The sequence below is a fragment of the Lissotriton vulgaris genome, chromosome 6 (genome assembly GCF_964263255.1).
Source record: "Lissotriton vulgaris chromosome 6, aLisVul1.2, whole genome shotgun sequence".
NCBI classification, from domain to species: Eukaryota; Metazoa; Chordata; class Amphibia; order Caudata; family Salamandridae; genus Lissotriton; species Lissotriton vulgaris.
The window spans coordinates 1,883,491,130-1,883,513,214 of record NC_141694.1 but is presented as its reverse complement, the minus strand read 5'-3'; the positions used below and the strand labels follow the sequence as shown (position 1 = coordinate 1,883,513,214).

General features: G+C 45.0%; 1 protein-coding gene across 7 annotated transcripts in view; it reads left to right on the top strand.

Moving 5' to 3' along the window:
* Window positions 1–22,085, top strand: part of LOC147709768 (uncharacterized) — a 353,428-nt gene that overhangs the window by 96,578 nt on the left and 234,765 nt on the right. For all 7 annotated transcript variants that reach the window (XM_086928219.1, XM_086928218.1, XM_086928223.1 and 4 more), the window contains exons 2-3: window positions 7,925–8,037; window positions 16,994–17,120. In XM_086928219.1, the coding sequence (XP_086784345.1) occupies window positions 8,014–8,037; window positions 16,994–17,120 (151 nt within the window). In that variant the 5' untranslated portion in view covers window positions 7,925–8,013. The remainder of the gene's footprint in view (window positions 1–7,924; window positions 8,038–16,993; window positions 17,121–22,085) is intronic.

Sequence of the window (22,085 nt, the reverse complement as noted above, 5' to 3'; positions counted from 1 at the left end):
CACGGACTAGCTAATAAAAAACTAGCAATGCCCTTGCAACACTATATAGGATGGAATAAAATACAATATTAGTGTTATTTCCTAAGACTTTTAGAACAAAATCTACCCACATCTAGCTCCCCTTAAAGGTCAAATAAGGGAACAACAATCTAGACTACTGATCCTGTCGTAATTTCATCAAACAGGATGGGCAGTAATATAACATATATATTTTATGTATTTTATTAATGCTAACAATGTTTAAAACAGTATTACTGAATAGCCAATTAAATGTCTCATTGCTATTTCACAGACAGTTTAGACAGGCTAAAAAAAAATTTGAGAAAAGGAGAGAGCAACATACATATTACCTAGCCTTAATTTGTAGAGGAGCTAGCCTTCCTCCCCCATTTTGACAGTAGGGAACCTGAAACAGGTTTCACTTCTGTCAACACTATCAACCCCTATGTGTAGCAACTGAGAATAATATCTATCGTTTGCTATCACATGAGTGCATAAAGTGCTTCTCTTTTTTTCCCAAAAAAAGTAAAACTTCTCCTTTTTCCCTGCGCTGCCATCTTGTCTTTCAAAAAGTTTCAGATGTCAAAATGTCAAAGCAGACCTTGCTCTGGTAATCCTGCCAGGCTTCTAAATTTAGAACTGACTTTTAACTCTTCCCAGCTGTCCTATTGTGTGTGCCAATGCAGCCCCATTCCCCTGTTTGGTATTGGTATTGGTATTTATAGAGCACAATTATCACCTGCAGGTCTCTAAGCGCTGTAGAAGGAGAGGAAAAAACGGAACCTAGCCTCCCAGCACAGCGACAGAGATTAACCCGACCCCCACGCCTCTAGGCATAGAACCGTTTTCAACTTCTTCCTGAAGCCTTAGCAACTGAATGAGGAAGTCTGAGGAGTGCAGAAAACAGAGGCCTTATATATTCTTAGGGTAACATAGTCATCATAAGACCAAGGGGCAGTCCTGGCACATGTAAGCATGCAAAAATGACTAAGATGGGCATACAAGATCTGCTTGCTCAACAAAGATGGAGGAGAGTTACTTCTCCATGCAGCAGCAAAAATAGCTTGATAATTATACTAGAGAAGCAGGTGCATTCTACTAGCTAGGCCCTTCTAGGCATTTGCGAAGGTGGAAGATGCTAAATATAGTTCGTTTCTAGGCAGATTACAAGTGCAGTCAACACTGAGGGAGGACAGAGCACGTGGCAGCACATGGCAAACAAAATGGTTTCCAGAAATACAAAATGGATTTCAGCTCATGCTTACAAATCCGTCCAATATTTAACAGTCGCATCATCTTTTTCAAAGGCGAGAGGATGAAGCCAAACGTCTAGAGCTGCCAACCTTAAAGCTGGGGATCGAATGGGGTTCGAAACTTGGCATCGGCTCAGCAATCCTGTGATTCTGGGTAAATCACTTAATTTGCCTACCAAAAGTGCTCGAATACCTTTGGGTCGAGTTTGCTCTATATAAATCTCCAAAAAGAATAAAAATGGGCAAGCCTGGAATCTCAAACTCGCGTCCCCTCAGTGTCGTTGTGAAAGGTACTCCAGTGGTGCCATCCTGCCTCACACCCAGCCAGTCCTGCATCAGAAGCCCAGGAGAAACCACACACTTGTCGTGGGCACATTGAGCTTGGCACCTCAGTGACTGCCAACCGGCTCCAGGAGTAGTGCACCGCTCTCTTTACCAACATTTCGGACACTTTCTTATTAAACCAAAGCCTAAAAAATGTGCCCACCGCCTTTATGACAAGCGTGGCCTTGCGGCCGCGCACAAATGTCCTACTAGAGCATAGAAATGCAAATGCAATTAAAGAAACACGGTGGATTGATTCACGCAATGGGTGCCCTACTGTGCTTCATCCTAGCAACCACAAAGGAACAAAAAGCATTAAAAATTCCACGCTCAAGGGTAAACAGCAAGTTGAGGAACGAGAAAGGTGGGGCGGCCGAATATGGACCGCGCTGCTTTGAATAAATAATTAAATACACAAACGCGGCAGACACGGACGGCGCTTGTGCGATTTAAATAATATATAACAGCGAGGGGTGGGGGTCTGAAGTAGGAGAGTCTGTCCGAGCGTGTCGACGGCACTGCAAAAAGAAAAACAAGCCCGAGATTGGTGCGTGCTCCACTGCGAGCGATCTGTTTTCAATTATCGCACACGCATCTGTGCGCGATAATCGAAAACGGATGTGGCCTGTGCGGGTAATTGCAATCAATAGGCCGTGGGCGAAGCAAAGGCGGGACATGCACCCGCCTTTGCCCAATTGCGTGCTGTCTTTCTAAAAAAGATGGACGCAAAGGCGAATAGCCTCTGAAGGAAAACAAACCACATGCACAAGTGTGTGGTGAGCTTTCCAAAGCACTTTTATTGTTTACATAAAGTCTCGCCAGAGCAGCACATAAGCGCTGCTACAGGCTCGACCTAAAAATAGTCCATGAAATATTATTAACTAGCTTACCCGTCGCGCGTTGCTGTGATCTCAGAAGAAAGGAATGTTTCTGCTGCTCAGAAAGATAATTATCTCAGTTTCCTATGTTTTCTGGGATTGGCCTATATCTTCTGAATACCTCCGAATGGTCTTTTAAGGTGAAATTGTAACCTTTTTCTCTGGTTTGTGTACGCTTTCTAATGATACTTGTGTCTCGCTCTCGATATTGGCCCCTGTGTCTTTCACCCTAGACTACTTCTCCTCTGGTTCTATTTCGAACTGGATTAGGCCTCATCGCATTTGGTATACTTTTGAACGCGAGCGCGAGAGCACAGCACTTAGACGCTCATACCATGCGCCCCATCACGACTCTGGTTCATTCCTGATCCCGCACTGTCGCGCCAACACTCCGTCTCGGCACAACGAAGACTGATTCTACATGTTTGGGCAGCTTCTCCGCCCCCCTCAACGCGTGTAGCTGCGCTCGAGAAGGGCCGGGTTACATTAGAGGAATTCACCTTCGGAGCGATTTTCGATGGTCGTTCGTTTGAGAAGAACGAGCCTGATCAGTTTGTATTCGAATAGCTTCTAATCTTGCTTCGATATTTTCAAACATTTTATGCCAGAAACCTTTGCGGGAGTGTACTCAACCACTTCCCAAAGTTTCATGGCGATCGGATGAATGGTGTAGTAATGCATTAAGGACAAACAGACAGACAGACAGACATACATTCGTTTTTATATATATAGATAAGTAGCTTAACTAATAACAATCTACCTTCCAAATTTATCTCTTGAGAGACAACAGAACAATTTAACTTTTTGTGACAGAGGATAATAACATCATTTTCCTTGTTCGAGGTAGGAGAAACAAGAACTAAACCAACCCAGCTCCGTTTGAGCTTCAAAGCCTCTACTTCAGTCAAGTGAGTCCTTTTACAGGAGACTAAGTCCGGATCATAGGAGGCTAGATGAGAAAGTATTCTCTGCCTTTATTCTAGGAAATAACCCTGAATGAAGATTAATTGAACAATATATAAAATACGATCAACAGTAATAAATGAGGAGTGATAAAAAATCGAAACAGGAAAGTAGAGAAAATGAAGATAGTCAAAAGGGGAAAGAAGTAGGAATATTAGATAAGACAATAAGAAAAGACAGGACATGTCAATCCTTGAAGAGAACAAAATATATAATAACAATGAGGGTAGAGAAAAGGGATTGACCACTGTAATACGTACCTTTAGGAGGGAACTAGAACAAAATTACAAGTAGTGGCTACCCACGAGTGAAGACCGCATGCCCAAACAGGAGGAACGAACCACAACAGGGTGGTGTATAAAACGAGCAGGAAACGGATACATAAGGAAACTCCAAAGACACATTTTGTGAGAAGATAAAAATGGAGGAGAAAAAATAAGAATGTCATTATAAAAGAGATATCAGTCAGTCAGTCAGTCAAAAAGGCTTTATTTCGATAAAAATTATCATAAAAGCTTAACAGTGAAAATACACAAATTCATTTGATTAAAAATTAAAAACAAGAATTTGGTTACATTAAGCAAATAAAATCTTGATTTACAAGTAGAACAAGCGTATCATATACATATAATTAAAAAGAGAATTAAACCTTTCCTTTAAGCCTTTTGCTTCTGATGCACCAGGCCCACAATAGAAATTTTGAAAGGGTGCAAGCATACAGTGGGCGAGAATCTGACATTAAAATACGTAGTGCCTCAACGTGATGCCTGGTCCCAAGCATGCGGCACAAGTACTTAAGCCATTTTCTTCTAGGTCGGGCATACTCCTGGCACTCAAACATAAAATGTGCCACTGTCTCCTGTTTGAGTGGACATGAGGGGCCAAACTCTGTGGTCTGTGCTGGCGGTTTCCACCGAGATGTGTAAGTGTACAAGGGAAGAGTTCCAATTCTAAATTTAAAGTAAAGGGATCTATCAAAAGGCTTCTCGATAATGTTTAGGTAGAGTTCCCAAATTGGTGAGTCCTTGAATTTCAAAAAGTCCTCCGTCAATCTGCCCATTGAACAATTAGAACTCCGTTTGGTCAGAATCCAGTTCCAATAGAGAGTCTTGAGTGTTGCCTTTGGAGGAGATGTCTTATTTACCCAGGCTTCACTTAAGCCCAAATTACACAAAAGGGATTTCATATCTCTTAACCATTTAATTCTATGCCATCCTGGTAATGACATGATTTCGGAGAGCCCTTTCGCATATTTGTCGAGCTCCGGAACTCGCCACAACCGGGCCCATAGCAATAGGGGCCGGAACTTTGCTAGATCTTCAAAAGGTTGACAACCTAAATCGAGCATTAATGGGGTCATAGGGGTACCATGAGCAAGTGACATGATAGCCCTGCAGAACTTTCTCTCAGACCTTGACAGTTCATTTGTATTACACGAGCCCCATAGCTCTGCCCCGTAGAGAGCAGAGCTGACTCCCCTTGCTGTATAGATGTCGATGAAAAGAGATATCAACAAACCGATATCCGCAAACAGACAAGTTGCAAGGGAAAAAATCGCAAAGGAAGTTACGTAGAACAACCATGTTACAGTAAAAAGAGATAAGTCAAGGTATCGAAGCTGCAGAAGGACCAGCGATTTCGATTGACGTTGTGGAATGAGATTGAATTAATTAATTAAATAAGCAAGGATGAAATAACCCATATCTTGCGCCCATTGTTCGCAGAGTAGGACAAAGGTCAAGAAAATCCTTCCAACGTTTGGCAGTTGTTGAAGAAACGTCTTGTGAGATGAACAATTTAGAACCAGATCATTTAAGTTGTTTTTTGGCTTTAGCAGCTTTTAAAACTTGTAGGAGGTCAGTAAATTTCAAAAAGAGGAAAAAACACCCCTTGGTTTCGAAGGAGCTGACGTAGAAGTCAAACGAGGACCCAATCTATGAGCCTGCTGGATACTTATTGTATTGCTCTTTCTCCCTTGATTCATCTTCCCAACCGAGGCTTCTTTTGATATTGTAGATAGGGAGCATGGAGCTTGAAAATGATTTTATCTGGAAGCTTCAAGCTGGCTTCTTGCCAGGCAGAAGGACCACGTAATGTCTATTCTGAAGACCGATGGGCTGCTTTTGAGGGACTGTTTACACCTATAGCACATTCCATCCAATGTAAAAGACTCTAGACCTTAAACAGTTCTCCCTCCATTGGTGTGCCACCTGACGCAGATCAGTCCTGGTGGTGTTCAGCTCTGCCCTGGAATAATCGAGCATTCATTGGATTTGATCACCGTGAAGTGCTTGGCCATTGGCCATTGCATGAAATAGTAAATCGGTCCCCTGGGGATGGCGCAATACAAATCAGCCCAGTTTCAAGCTGCATTGTTCCTGGCCCCCCGTTGCAAATGATGACTAAAATTGAATCACTACCTAGACTTTGTTCACTGTACCTGCTAGCAGCCATGTATGTCCAACTATTGTAGATGATCCTGATGGCCCACACCCACCACTGCCCCCACCGCTGCACATCATATGTGTACGCTCTTTAATAAACAGTGAGGGGGCTATTTACACATTTCATTTTCTATCACTCTTAGTCCTACAGCAGTAGAGTTACTTACATTCCACAACATGTTATTCACTAACCTACTTGCGGGGTCTCCGCCTCTCCTTTGTTTTTGTGTGGAGCTCTCCACCTACATACGCCTATTCTTTAGTCGTACATGTGAGAGGAACTGGAGAGTGCCTGGAAAATGGGGAATACTTTTTTTTTTTTTGTTGATAGATTGATTTAATTGCACAGTTACTTAAAACCATTTGCAATGTGACCGAATGATTTAAAAGTAAAACATTAAGAAAAGTTATTTTACAATTATAAACCATTTCATTTCATGAAAAGTACCAGTAAAATATGGGTGAGTGACAAAAGAAAACAATCCAATTAGTAAATTGAATAACATTTGAAGCATTATGAGGGAAGTGAGTCTTTGTCTGTCCACCGCGAGGCTATTTTCTAGCAGTTGGCGTGATCTTATCCCTTAACAAGTCTGGATCGCACTTCCTCCATGTATCTCCCAAGCCTAGGAAAATAAAGCCAAAACAGCGTTTTTTATTGTCTGAACACCTTTGCTTTCAATACTTACTCAAAGAAGGGATTGGGTGATGAGCTAGGGGGAGCGTTTAGGGTTGGCTAGACGGGGGTTAGGGAGGGACAAGCAACCACCCACAAACAAGTAAGTTTGTTGCTGTTCACGAACGGCACTTATAAAGTTTCTACAGCTCAAAATACCCAAAACAGTAGTAAATGTACTCCAGCACCACACGTAGCCAGCCACTGGTGTGCTGCAACACCCTCCCGAAAAAACTAATGGAAGCAGGAACTCCAAATACTACCCCGTAGGAACTAATGTTAGCAAGAAGTGTAATTCATTTGATCTTTTAATTTTATTAAATGGTCAACAAATTATATAGAAATATGCTAATTGTTTTAACAACCTTTTTTAATATTTGATTAATTACATTAATCTACATTTTACACAAGTTAATATTTGTAATATCTACATATAATCTTTTTACTTCAGTTGGGATGTGTAAAAAAACACTATTTCAACTTTTTAAATGTAATTTATTATATTAAAATCAATTAAATATTGAATGCCTAACTAATTTAACAGTATTGTATCATTTTAGCTCTTCGTTTTAAATATATTCAATTAATTTCCATGACTATTTGTTCTAAAAATATTGTAACAAATGTTTTAAAAATGTGCAAAAGTTTTAAATAGAGCTTTTCTTAATAATAATAATAATTATAATATTAACAAAATCCTATACTTTGCCATAGGAATATCTCCAGTATTGGTACACTTGTAAATTAAGGTGCGCACCCAAAATTCAGGGTTTGGAAACATGCAAGTTTTGATTTTGCAGGCAATTTTCACCCTTGAATGGGAAATAACGAAAAGGAGTACATTTTATTAGAAAGTGTAAGAGTAGATTTATATGTGTAGGTTTACTCGTGTACGTTTATGAATCGGCGTCTCGTACAGTACTAGCATAGCTTGGTGGAAGGCCGAGAAATCCCCTTATTGAGGTTTACTAAAGCTAGGGGTCTAGATTGTCTCACTAATCCGATTTTATGCAGTGCAGATCCTTCAGAACATGTTTGAGTGACAAAGTCCTAATCAGTATAGTGCAAGATTTGAGCAACATTTCAGTAGGCAATAATGTTTATAAATCTATGAGGAACGTGCATGTGTTGGACAAACTCCAATCAGCGGCACGCAAACTGATCCTTGATATTTTGGTACAGATTTCAGTGTGTTGTGGTTCTGACAAACATTTGTTCTTTAAGGTGTCTTTGTGAAATGCAATTGAATGTGTTCAGCTGTCAGTCTCCTAATCCTACTTTATAGTAGCTCTAAAAAAGGAACGGCTCCTCATTCTCGTAAAGTTCTTGACCAATGCGGTCTACAGCCAGAATGTCAAAAATTCTTTTTTTTATATATATCACTAGGCATTGCTGTCCTCACCGTCCTACACCAGTGGCCTCCAAGACTGGCAATCTTTCTGCCTGGATTTATGAAAGCAGAGACGTGAGGGAACATGTGTGAACAGGTCTCCGCTCGGGTAAGAAATGAGCAATAACTTTCCACCAATGTCTGGGGTCCGGCTATCTAAGTATAAACCTCCCTCTTACTGTTCACCCCTCTTTCTGGCCTCTGGAACAATCTTTAAATACACTAAATGAATGTCGAATCTTGGCATGGTTTTTCTCACACCGCATCCAATGAGTACCTTGAAGTGAGAGCGTGTTGGACAAGATACGTGTTTGTAAAGGTTTTATTTATATTTTGCATCTGTAGTCTATATGCTTTGGGAAGAGGACAGTTACGTCTGTAACTAAAGTTCTCCAGTCCTGTGTCTTACATGGCCTCGCATGCTTGAATTACTCCCTGTAATCTGGCTAGTTACCGTTGGAAGTCCATGTTTATTTAGCAGTGTAAAAGTACAGCCCATTAACCACATGTGCGCTAGCGCAATTCCCCTCCTACGCGATGATTTACTAAATCCCATGTTACGTGACGAGCTGGGCTCGGCATCAGCGTGCGAGGAGGCTACGCTATGACGAGCCCAGCTCGTCATCAGCCCCGAAGGGGTTAAGGTTGAAACAACAATAGACTAAAGGTGGCCATACAGGGCTTCAACCACTCGGCGAGCGCAACTGATCGGATTTTCATGGCTCATCAAAGTAGTATATTGGCATCTCATGACTCACGAACCAGAGTAAGCAGGTTCTTGTGAACGTACGAAAGATAACCTAAGAAATGTTGTTAGAGGGAAGTAACTTTTTCTTTTTCAGCTTTGTATCTTTCATAGCAGATTACCAAAGCAGTGCAAAAGGTAAGCAGAACTGTAGACCTCAGAATCGAGGCTCACCTTAAAGGTAAAGGTTACGCAGCACCGTCTGGCCAATCACTGCTGCGGACCTTAAGTTGATGTCTAAGCAGGAGTGCTTTGTGACTCCTGGGGGCACCCACTCTGCAGAGTTGAAGATGTCCTTGTGGAGCACCCTAGTGAGTAGTGCTGTCATGCCTCTGATGCAGGAGTCCCTTATTCTTTCTGAGACGTCCTGACCATGATGTGAAAGGCAGCGCAAGTCGTAATCCACGTGGAAATGCCCTTCTTTGAAATGGGACAACTCTTGTGGGATTAGCCAGAAGAGACGAAAAGTTGCTGTTTTTCGCAGAAGTCATTTGTGCTGGTCACATAGAATTCTAGACATAGTTATGACATCTCGGTTTGTGATTCCATGTTGTTGGGTCCAGTGTCAGTTTTTGTTCTTCGTTTGACACCATACAGAATCTGTGGCATCAAATTTCCTGATGTAGTGTAGTGCAGCCATGCTGTCTGACCATAATCTTTTGTTGAGAGATACATAACCAGCATTTGCAATGCAATAAGTCTCGCATTTATCAGAGTTGGGGCTATTAGCATTGTAAATGAGAGTTCCTTTTATTTTTTTAAATAGATCACTAAATGTCAAAAGTTTAAACTCTTCAAGACCTATTGCATTGCAAATGCGTGGTATAAAAATAAAGTGTTAGCAGAGAGCGTGTCCTCCCTGTAACAGCAGGCAGGACAAAGTTATTTGAGAAAATAGTGCTTGGAGGCTGTAATTAAAGCCTACCGAGCAACAATACGTAACGGGGTGTCACCATGGGAGGTTCCAAAATGAGACCTGGCGTAACTAGGGAGGGATTACTAAGCCGTGTTAAATGTTAAATGTTGTATACTTGTAAAGCGCACAGCTGCCCCGGCAAAGGGGCGTCCCGGCGCTGTATACCGCTGGGGAACCCATCCTGGCTTTCCCTGTGAGATGGTCCCTCCTGGGCATCTCCAAGGTGAAGACGAGCATCCCCGGCGCTGATGGGGCCGTTAGTAGAGAATAAGCAAGCTATTGCCCAGAGTTGCTGAGTGGGACCCATGGTTAGAGTAGGCACCGAGGCGAGAATTATCGAGTCCGCTGACCTTGGCCCAAGACCCTGACACGTCGGGAATCGAACCCTGGTCCCAGGTCGACCTCTGCTTTCGGGTCTGCCGCCTCTAACCAGTGAGCCACACCACTCTACTTTGTGACCAATGAACAGCCACAGTTTACAGTGGACAATGACGCAAGGCAGTGAAAAAGGTGGGCGGAGCTTTAAGTCCCTACCTCAATACAGCATTCCTCACAGAGCAGCAAATTCGCTACCCAGGTTTGACCTAAAAAGGCCTTTAGAATGAGATCGACCACCCTGAGTTCCAGGATGCCAAGATGTAGGCTAATTTGAGGAGTTAAGAGTCCACTTGTTAAAAACTCTAAAGATGAGCACAGAGGCATCTGTTGCCAGATTGAATTGGGGTTCCTGTACGTAGAAGTCCTGCCTCACAAAGATGTACATGCTCTCTTTTCACCATGGAATTGTGTTTCTGGTTTCTTCAATGAACAAGATAAATTCATCCTTTGCTCCGTCAACTGCATCCACCAAACGTCTAACTCCCTCATGCAACGGTCATCTGCAGGAATAAGCAGCATACAGTCTGACGTCCTACCCAGCAGTACTTGTGGACAGCAATTGTTTTTGCTTCCTGGGCGATCTAGAGACAAACCCTTTTCAGCAGGCGTTGAGTAGGGAGCACTGTTTGAGTGGCTTGTTGTTCCAAGGGCACTTTGAAGAGCTTGTACAGAGAAAGCCAGCACTCCTACGGGATGGAGGTAAGCCGCCACAGGGGCAAGCTATTTGGTGAACATCCAATCTGACTTGTGCTCAAAAGGCAACCTTTTGAGTTGTATGTAGTCCCACAAACGTTTGTACCACCAAATCTCGTACTTGCAGGTCTGGGGCTGTGGAAATGCATATCTTGCAGGTCGCTAGCCAAATGATGAACTGAAAAATGTCGAGGAGGGAGCTGATCCTGAAGCTTGGCCACTTAAAGAAATTCTGAAGTTCCCAGAGGTCTAGGATGAGGTTCAGTTTCCCAGACGACTTGCTGACCAGGTAGAATTTTCACTAAAAATCTTGTTGCCTGCACTGCTTCTGCTGTATTCTTGCAGTAGGTGATGGTTGTGCAGATTGGGTACGTGGTTGTACCTGGTGGATCGGCGGTGGCGCTGATGACCTCTGGTGTGCACTACCAGACTCAGGTGGGGGCATGACATCTGGTTGCAAGAGGGCCAGCGCTTGAAGTTGCAAACAGGATAAGGGTCGTCCCCAAGCCTGAAGAAGTTATACTGAGGCTTCAGAAGCTGCTTTTGCACTCTTTCATCATTTGCTTCAGAACATTCAAGCAGTCCACATGAACTTCGACCATGGAAGGCGGAGGAAACACTGGAGCCTGTCTCTGAGGCCCGGAGTGTCTGGAAGAGATACCATTCTATGAGTCACCAGGCTCCTCTGGAATATCTACATCATGCCACCCTTCGGCTTGAGAATTTGCCTTGAAGATGCATCCTCAGAGTAGACCTTCACTCAGCCTTCACCCTTGTCACCACCATCTTCGCTTTCATTACTGGATGACGTCCCCAAGGAGAGCATCAGAGTAGGTTCCTGCAGGCTTAAGAGTCTCTTTTTTCAGGTTGAAGTCCATTTGTCTCCGGTGTAGTACTCTGTGGTAGTGGTCATTGACAAACTAGTGGTCATCAGCGAAGTGGCATGCTGTCGGTCAGAGGCAAGAACAGAGTACTTTCTGCTTTGCACACATGGGTATTTATTTAACATAACATTTTCAAAGTCGCTGTTCGCTAGATAATGGCTTCCCTAGGGTTGACAACCCTTCCTATATAACCAGGGCTAAGCAAAGTGTGAATGTCTACATATCCTGATTGGGTGCTGTGGCCTAGTTATGGTATCTGATGGTCTTGAGAGGTAAACTCGACACACAGTGTGCATAGTTTCTCTGTCCTGGTGCTGCTGTGTTGTATTCCCCAATACATTTAAGTTTAACAAGACCCAAGATATGTGCTTTGGTTCTTCATTCTTATTGTTGAAATTGTATCAAAACAGGAGGTTTGGCTAAAAGTCCTGTCGTGCTAGACAACAAATCCGGTGGACCTCCCTGGTGAGTGCCACTTCAAAAATCAAATTGATTAAAAATATTTAAGCCCATGTGCCAACCAGTAGGCAGAGGCGGCCAACATATCAAGGATCCAAAATTACAATAGCTCCTCATTTTTTGCTGATGGCACGACAACCATTGCCATGGCTCTGTTCCATTTGTTACTATTGGCAGATTATTCAATTAAGTGGTGAAGAGTTTTGCAAGAATCCTATTTAAACATGTTTATGGCAGTGGCTAGTTTTGTGCGCTTGCTTATAGACCTGATGAGATCGTGCAGTAAATGTTTCATTCACCATTGCTTTGAATTCAATCAGCGTTATTGCCTGGTTTGATGTGTTATATGTGTACCACCAGTATGGTCCTGTAGTGTGTTCATTGCCCCAGAGGTTTCCATCGCAGCTGAGAATCTGCATTGACTTGTGGTGATCTGTTCAGGTGTGTATAACGGTCTGTGTGTAGATTTAGAGTCGGAGCCTTAATGAATGAACTGTGAAATCCCTTGTATCTCAGCTCTGTTGGATATATGGTCTATGCTCTGGAGGTGGTAGAATATACATTAAAAGTAGACTTTCGTTCTTTTTTTTCTCAAATCATCATCATGATGAATAGACTGTCCACAGGGTACTATATAGCAATCTCAGTCTGTGCCCTTGGTTGTCTCATCATTGTTATAACTGGAAGATTAGCTTGAAAAAAGTGGATAGTGGAATGCCTGTAAAAAGTTACACTCCTTCTAATTAGTTGTGCTCCTGGAGTGGAATGTGGCTGAGTGCTTGCCAGTGAGTGATACTAATTCGTTCCATCACTTTATTTATTGCAGTGGACCCCTGGCAGTGATGGGTTAGCCCAGTTGTGTGACCCATGCTTGCTGTGCTACAGGATGTAGCTGTACCTCACTGACTGCTAAAAAAAACCAGCCTGTGATTGCTTGTTTCCTGTCTGGAGTGAATAAGACCAGTAGGCCTGGCTGAACCTTTCCTATTGAAGCAAGGTCTAAAATAATTTCTGTTATGGAACAAACTGGAGGGGGCTTGGAGGCAGAAAACCACATGGTGCAAAACCAAGGGAAGACAATTCACACGTAGACCTCCTCTTAAAACAATCACACCCATAATCAAGGCTATCACTAATAGTTTCCAACCCCATGTGAGCAGTACTTCTCTAAACCAACCTGACCAATTCCAATCTCCAGTATCCTGATGCTCCCTGCAGCAATTTTGTGAAGTTTTTGCATCGCCAAATAGCCATTAGGGGCGTTATCTGGTAAATACACACAGCATGAGCTGACAATTATGCTGGGGAATGGGAGGTCTAAAACCATAATATTTTGAAGGGTAACCAGGCGAGTAGCTTGCATTTCTACAGTAATGTTACTGAGGGCACCAGCAGTAATGTTGATAACCGCTTCCACTACCCTGGTCAATCAGTGGACCTTAACACTATTGCCATGAGACCCTAGTAAGGCACTAGCCCTTTCATTGCATCAGTGATTTGCTGCAGGGTGGTACGGTCAACCTGTACTTCTTGTTTATTAAGTTGATATGTCATGGTAATCGGAGGGTGCGAGTTAAATGGGAGGGATAAGAAATGCGATATAGCACATGCCCGACCTTCATCTAGGGAGCCAGACATATGCCTGATTACCACAAACAAAAGTTATTTTGCGAGGCCACAAATGATGGGGAACTAATGCAATTTAATATCACTGTACGGGAGCAAATACTATTCCCAACAGCGACGGGTCTGTCACCTTAAAGACAACAGAGGGCTCTATTAGCATGCACAGGTATGGGGAGGATAGCCACCTTGCACCTTAGACAGCTTTCTCTCAATACAGGATAATGACATGGAGGAGTTGTTGTAGCCGGTCAATTCCTCCCCCTCCTTCATGGTGCCATAGATGCTAATGTCATTTGGCCAGCATAGATAATAGAGGTGATCCCTAAACTGGCTCTGTAAGACTTATGAGTGTCTTTAATTCAGGGCACATAATTCAATTCCAACTAGGCACTGCAAGACCCATTGGACGGATAAAGGTAGGGGAATAGGAGGTGCCTTGCTTTCAACTGAAGACAACAGGCAGCCACCTCCAACAATCCGTAGCATTATAGCCAAGATAGGCATTGTGTAAAACCTTAATGAATGAATTATTCTCATAATTCAAGAGGTGCGCTTGCTTATGAGGGGCAAGGGTTATGTATTGATGCCCTAGTATTTGTGTGGTGACTGGTGGCACTGGCTTTTGGACTCTGTTTTCTAACCACCAGAACAATCCTAGTATTCTTAATATTATTCTAACCACCAGAACAATCCTAGCATTCTTAAAATTATCAGAAGGCATCGAAACATCGCACCTTTTTCTTGGCTAAAATTGTTGTAACTTAGGGATACCAGATACTGGAGTCTTGCTTTCCTGCCACAGATCAAAGGGTGACCTCCCAAATGGTCATGGTTCAATACTCCTAGTCTTACCCATAATGTATTTATCGTGTGTTGCCTACGAATACCGGTTCTTGATGAGGGTCTGATGCTTCTCCTGATACTTGTTTTTATGTGCTGACCATTATTTTCCTACCTTTCCTTTCCTTGGATAGATAGGCTTGTTTCCAGAGGCCTCTTCTTTTTACAAAAGAGAAACAAATCAAACAGTGCCCAACAGCCCAAAGCAAAGTAACGTGGCATCCCAAAAATACCCATCTACTCTACCAACGAACATTTAGATTTGGGGGTCTTGACCACCGGCATAGGTTGCTATCCCTCCAGAAATTATTTCTTCAATCATAATCTATGGTTCTTGACTATCCTCGGTCTCAAATTATACCTAGGTGAATCACAATCTGGATGCTCAGAGGTATTGGTATCAATTCAGGCTCAACAGGAGTGAGAATGGTCAATTGATGCACTACTTCTTTAATCAGTTCACCATCACCAAAAGGTACTTGCTGTGGAATTTGTTCACATTTCAAATCAAGAATGCCTTCCTTCACCCATTGATCATAGGGCAATGGCAATGGACTGACATGTATCCAGTGCTTCTGACCAGTATGCTTAACACCTGTCTGGGTGGTGAGTAGCACTTGCACCAGCCCTTTCCAGCGAGGCTCAAGGCTAGATTTTCTTTGGAAGTTGTGGGTCAAGACCAATCTCCAGGCCTCATTACGTGTCCGGATCCTTCAAGACGAGGTCCAGAGACTGGCCTTGACTTGTTGAGGAATGAGATGCAAATATTTAGTCAGTTGTTTACAATTGTCAACCAGCAAGGGATATTCCATTTCAGAAAATGTATTTGAACTAGGTACCCCACACACATTTGCAGGCCTCCCCAAGACTATTACATAGGGAGATAACCCCATTTTTGAGTGTTTAGTGGTGTGAATAGAAAGCAGTGCTATTGGTAAGGCGTCAGGCCATTTTAGTTTACTTGCTGCACATGTTTTTGCCAGTTTATTTTTCAAAATACCATTATATCTTCCCACTAGGGCTGGAGCCTGTGGATGGTTAACAGCAGGAAATGTTTTCTTTATTTGTTGTCCAGTATAGACCAGTTCTATTACTTTACCAGTAAAGTGTTGCCTGTTGTCACGCCAAAGGACCCTTGGCAAACCAAACCTCGGAAAATACTCCTTGAGGAGCTCTTTTGCAGAACTCAAGGCTGTGTTCTCTTTCAGAAGATAGGTCGCTACCCCTCTGCTAAAGGCACAGACCACAACCAAAACGCACTTCAGTTTGCCTGCTTGTTCCATCGCAAAGAAGTCCATCTGGAGCCTCTCAAACAGGAGGTCCAGTGGTGTAAAATGTCCTAGTGGTGCAACCTTGCCTTTACCCACAATGTGCATTGCACAAATCAGGCAATTCTTGACCAGAGACTACCCTTAACCGGGACTGGTTGGGACTCATCCAGGAGTGGACTCATTAAACAGCATCAACAGCACTGTGAAATGCAATTCTTTAGTTTGCTCATTGTCCCTAAAAGTTAGAGACCGTCTAAACTTTCCAATACAATCAATACAGGCTTTTCTATCGGGTCCAACCTAAGACCCAACCAATGTAATACAAAAAACAATTCTCAATACAAAAAACCAATCAATAATCCAATACAACTATTATAAAACAACTCGGAACAATCTCACAAGGTGTTTGCTGACGATGTCCAACTCTCTGTACTCTACCATTCAGCCACTTTTCTCTTGATCAGTTTGGAACCTCTGCCTGGAAGAGATCCTGATGCCAAGGGACAGCAGTTCGGGACTTCAGATGGGAGCTGCAAGAAACCAATTTCCGCTTGGAGGCGCCCCCACGATCAACCGGTCTTGGGTCATGTCACCTCAGTCACAGACTCAAATGCTGTTGGATGTCCCACGTAGAGGTCCCACTTGAGTTGCCATTTGTGGAAAGCGTACACTTGCGCCCTGCATAATACCACTCTTGTGCACTTAAATCCAAAGGAGTACGAGTAGTCTAAGGTAAAACAGAGCAGTTTTATTATGTTTAAAGAGCACAAACCAACACAGGGTTAGCATGTCCGTGAAGGGAATGAAAACCTGAAACAATTCTCTTTTCGTATTTATACTATATAACAAACCAGTCTGTGCGCAAACTCCACTCCTCACCCCTAATCCATTGGAAATTTCCTTCCAGTTATTCATATAAAGAAAATAGATAATCACACTACATTTTCAAGACAAGTAATGTGAGAGAAACTCACAGGGCTTGACTTGCTGCAAATTGGATGGAAAGAGCCTGTGGTATTTCATTTTACGATGAGCAGAAATGATTAGCAGGATGTAATTATTCTAGCAACCTTTCAGTACTTTCCAAAGGCATAGCGAACACAAATATGCACAAGTCAGCACGTACACTGTAAAACTCCACAGGTAACTAACTACAAAAATGTCACGTAAATACAAAAATGGCTGAACTCCCGTTTATAATAAAAGCCTTTCTTCAGAAGGACTTAGTAACATATTAAGCATGTATTTTTCAGGTGTCCATCGCCTTTAATGACGTTGCTGCCTACTTCTCGGAAGAGGAATGGAGCCGGTTGGAGGACTGGGAGAAGGAGCTATACCGGAGTGTGATGAAAGAGATCCATGGTGCCCTCATCTCCCTAGGTAAGGAGACTGGGTTTTTGGTGTTGTATTTTATTTTCATTTTCATTTGCGTTACCGCTTTATGGTGGCCTCTGATGGCTTTGGGGAATCTGAGCATAGAGGGGGGCTGGGTTGTAATATTGTATATTTCCAAAGACCCAATGTTGAGGAACCGGTTAATAACCATGCTACGGTGGAGAGTACACATCCTCAACGTGATGATAAACCCCTTAATGAGGAGGACTACAGTAAGCGTTGGTGAATAAATGACTCCAGGTTTGAGCATCTGGCAGGAAATGTGGAGCACATTGCTTCCCTTATGTTGTTTTGGGTAGTAGGCAGCAGCTTCGTACACATTTATTTTCAGGTGGATAAAATATGCAGCGGCCTAACATCCCTTGAGCTTTTAACTTTGGTAAAACCATTAGCCATTCCCCATTGTTTATGCTGAAGACAGTACTTGATTGTAACATCCTGAAATAGAACCATTATGATAAATGTCAGTGCCCCCCCCACCTGCCAACAAGAGATCCCAGTGGCTCCTGTAAATATTAAACATTGTATTTGATTTGGCCGATCGCCATGGAAAACTCTAGGGCTTAGACATTGGTAACTCTGGAACCTTCTTGTTTGGACTGCAGTGTCCATGGAACATTCATATAGAATTAATCAAGTAGTGTCAAATGTCATCCCTTCAAAGGAAAAACTGCTTACCTGTAATCCTCATTCTCCTTTAGGAGAATTCCATTAAAATCCTAATCTCTGAATGCTACTGTATGTGTGCAATATTCCAGAGCACGTACAAAACACAAAACAGCATCTGTTTACCTTTATATTGATATATATGTAGTACGTTTGGTTTCTATAATTGCAAAAAAATGCTGTGCTATAAACGCGCATATTTCACAGGATACAGTAAAATATGGAAATCATTTCACTGCTTCCTGCGAAATATGGGTTCGAGGCATGTGGGCTGCTGAATTCATATCTGTGCATAGATCGCCGCCTAGTGTTGGGTCCGGATGATTGCACATTGTTGTCCTGGAAGAGTCTTCGAAGTATCACGAGATAGGTGGCTCCTCCCCTGGACTACAGTGCGCATGGGCATCGACTCCATCCCCAGATTGTTTTTTTCCGCCATTGGGTTCGGATGTGTTTCGGTTCCCTCTGTCGGAATCGATAGTTGTTTAACTTTCTTTACTTGAGACCAAAAGGTCTTTAGGACTCGCGTCGGTATTGTCTATCGTTCGGGTTGGTTATTCCTCGGCTCCGAACAACTGCTGCCCTTCCGCGTGCTGTCGGCGCGGACGGGCCTACACGACGCTCCAGACTACTTCATCATGGAACGAAGTCCATTTAAGAGGTGCCCAGTGTGTGCCTCAAAGTATCCGCACATCGACGTGCACCCAGTGCTTGTCGCCGGACCACGACGAGGCCAAGTGTATGGCCTGCTCCAAGTTCCGGTCGAAGAAGACTCAAGCTACGCCGGGCCGCTAGACTGCAGGCCCAGAGCTCGGCACCCCCTCCGGCGAACATCTTCGAGGAGGATGTTGAAGACGACACCATCCAGAATGTCTCGGACTCTAACCCAGCGTCGGAGATCGAGGAAAGCTACGACGCGGAAGATGAGGAGTTCGAGGAAGTCGTCGAGGAGGTATGGGACGACGACGGGGCCATCGCCACCGTAGAGGATAGCTCGGAGGAGGAGCTTCCTCACACTGACTCCGGGGCCAGCCACCATTATGAGGCCCAGGTCGAGGGATCGCCTTCGGGCCTTACCCAAGACCTCGATACCCGTCCCACGGCTCCGCCTTCCGGCCCGGTCACGGACATTGGTGCGGCACCACTTCCGGTGCAAAAACCGAAAGTGCAAGTCGCACTGGTTGGATCTAAGACTTCGGAGGCCTCGGCGCCGAAGAAATCCAAGATGGCCGTCGAGCTCAAGAGCCACGCCAAAATGGCCGAACCGAAGACTACGGTGTCGAAGCCGAAGGCGAAGACGCCCGACGCGGCTGCGTCGGCGCCGAAGTTGGTCGACGCTCTGAAGAGTCGCGTCGACGCCAAGAAGGTCGATGACCATAAGAAGGCCCCAAAGAAGCGCCAGGACGACCCCAAGGCTCTAACTGCACCGCTTGACCCCAAGGCTCAGGCTGCACCGCTTCCATCTGACAAGGCGAAAGGGGGAGCTGCGTCGGCTCCGAAGACTGCAGCCTTGGTCGCCGACCCGAATCCGGCTTCGGAGGACTCTCTCGAGCCGATCCGTCCCTCTGCCTCGTTTACCAAGAAGGTCACAGAGTCCCTTCAGCGTATTCGGGAGAGGGCCGCGGCGGTCGACCCAAAGAACACTGTGTCGCCCAAGCCTCTGCAGAAACCGGCGAAAGCGCAGACGCCGATTCTTTTCACGCAGCCGCCAAAGACGGCGCCGAAGGCTTTCGCTGCGAAACCTGGGGCCGGAGTGCCCTTAAAGTTGGCTTCGACGCCAAAGGCATCGTCGGTGGTTCCAAACCCACGACACCAACCACTGGCGGAGGAGGAGCGTCGAGAGGTGGTCATCGACGCCAACACAGGCAAGCTATCTCTCCTTAAACGGAAGATCACCCCGGAGCCAGCGTTGGAGCATTTCCACATCCCACTTAAAAAGAAGTTGGACTCTGCGGGTAAGTCTGCCCCTATGAAGCCTGCATCTCCGCAAGGTCAGGATCTCTCACCCACTCATTCCAATGCTGGGGAGGGTGATGGAGAAGACGAGGATGAGTATGCTTATCCAGTTTACTCAGACCCAGAGGATGTCACGGAGCCATGGTCTGCTGGGGGCGACCCTGGGGACCCTCATTCGGGACACGAGCCGCAGCTTTTTGCTGCCAAAACTTCCCCAACGGAAGACTCTGCGGCCTTCAACGCTTTAATTGAAAGGGCTGCCGCCAATCATGACGTCGACCTCCATGCAGACCCAGTTGATGTCGATTTTCTTTTTGACACTTTCTCAGTGGCAGAAAAAACTGTCAAGACACTGCCAATGCTCAAAGGAGTGTTAAAACATGCGCCAGAGGTTTTCAAGGAGCCCACCCGGGCAAGAGTCATTAATCCTCGTATTGACAAGAAGTACAAGGCAGCGCCCACTGATCCAACGTACATCAAAGGACAGTTGCCGCTAGACTCTCTGGTTGTCTCCAACGCACGTAAACGAGCCAACTCACAGACCACGGGTGATGCTCCTTCCCCAGACAAGGAATCAAAAGTGTTTGAGGCTTCAGGGAAACGTATTGCTGCCCAGGTCCTCCACCGCCAGCAAACAGTGACGCCTTGTCACTGCCCCCCGACCTCGCAACACCGGTCGGGGGGAGACTCCAGCAGTTCCTGCCCGTGTGGAAGTCCATCACCACGGACAGGTGGGTCGGATCTCTTATCCAATACGGTTATTGTCTGGAGCTCACATCCACTCCACCCAACATACCTCCAAAAAGCCGTCCTATGTCCGGCGAGCACTTGCACTTGTTGCAGCAAGAAGTCAACGTCATGCTGCAAAAAGGGGCAATAGAGCTCGTTCCACTGCAGGAAAGGGGTGCAGGGGTTTACTCCCTGTACTTTCTCATTCCAAAAAAGGACGGATCCCTCAGGCCCATCCTAGACCTCAGACCTCTCAACTTGTACATTCTGTCAGAACATTTCCATATGCTCACTCTACAGCAGGTTCTCCCACTGCTTCGGCAAGGGGACTTCCTGGCAACTCTGGATCTCAAGGATGCATACTTTCACATTCCTCTACATCCTTCACACAGAAAATATCTGCGGTTCACCATTCAAAACCAGCACTACCAGTTCAAGGTTCTGCCTTTTGGGGTCACCACGGCGCCGAGGGTCTTCACAAAGTGCCTGGCGACGGTGGCGGCGCATCTAAGACGTCAAAATATCCACGTCTACCCCTATCTGGACGACTGGCTCATTCAAGCGAAGTCGGCCCAGCAGTGCGCCGACCACGTGTCCCACACCATTCACCTTCTGCACGATCTGGGTTTCTCCCTGAATTATCCAAAGTCACATCTCCAGCCCGCCCACATACGGCAGTATCTGGGGGCGACCATAAACACTCTGACGGCCACTGCACAGCCGAATTCTGTGAGAATCGCCAGCATTCAGTCGCTGATCCAAAGATTCAGACCTCAGCACTCGCTTCCAGCAAGAGTGTTCATGCAGTTGATAGGCATGATGGCCTCCTGCATCTCCATTGTCCCGCACGCGAGACTACATATGTGCCCAGTTCAGGAGTGCTTAGCACGTCAGTGGACTCAGGCTCACGGGCAATTGAAAGACCTAGTGTTGGTGAGCGGTCGGGCATACAACTCTCTGCATTGGTGGAATCCACAAAACCTTTGCAAGGGCCGACCGTTCCAGGAGCCTGTGCCACAGATTGTCCTGACGACGGACGCTTCTCTCCAGGGTTGGGGAGCGCATGTACTCCATTACACAGTGCAGGGACTATGGACTCTACAGCAGAAGAAGATGCACATCAATGTGTTGGAACTGATGGCGATCTTCATGGCCTTAAAGGCGTTCAAAGTACATCTGTGCAACAAGGTCGTGTTGATCCGGACGGACAACATGACCGCCATGTACTACATTCAGAAACAGGGAGGAACACACTCTGCGGAGCTGTCTCATCTGGCTCAGAGCATGTGGAAGTGGGCCATTCAGAGGAACATCTTCCTCATGGCAGAACACCTCCCAGGCAAAGACAAACAGATGGCGGACCTGCTCAGCAGGCACAGCCACCAGATGCACGAGTGGGAGTTACATCCATCGGTACTCCAGCCGTACTTTCAAAGGTGGGGTCATCCAGAGATAGACCTGTTCGCCACAAGAGAGAACGCAAAATGCCAAAGCTTCGCCGCCAGGTTCCCACACCCGCAATCGCAGGGCAATGCGATATGGATGAACTGGTCAGGCAAATTTGCGTACGCTTTTCCCCCAGCACCCCTGATACCGCTG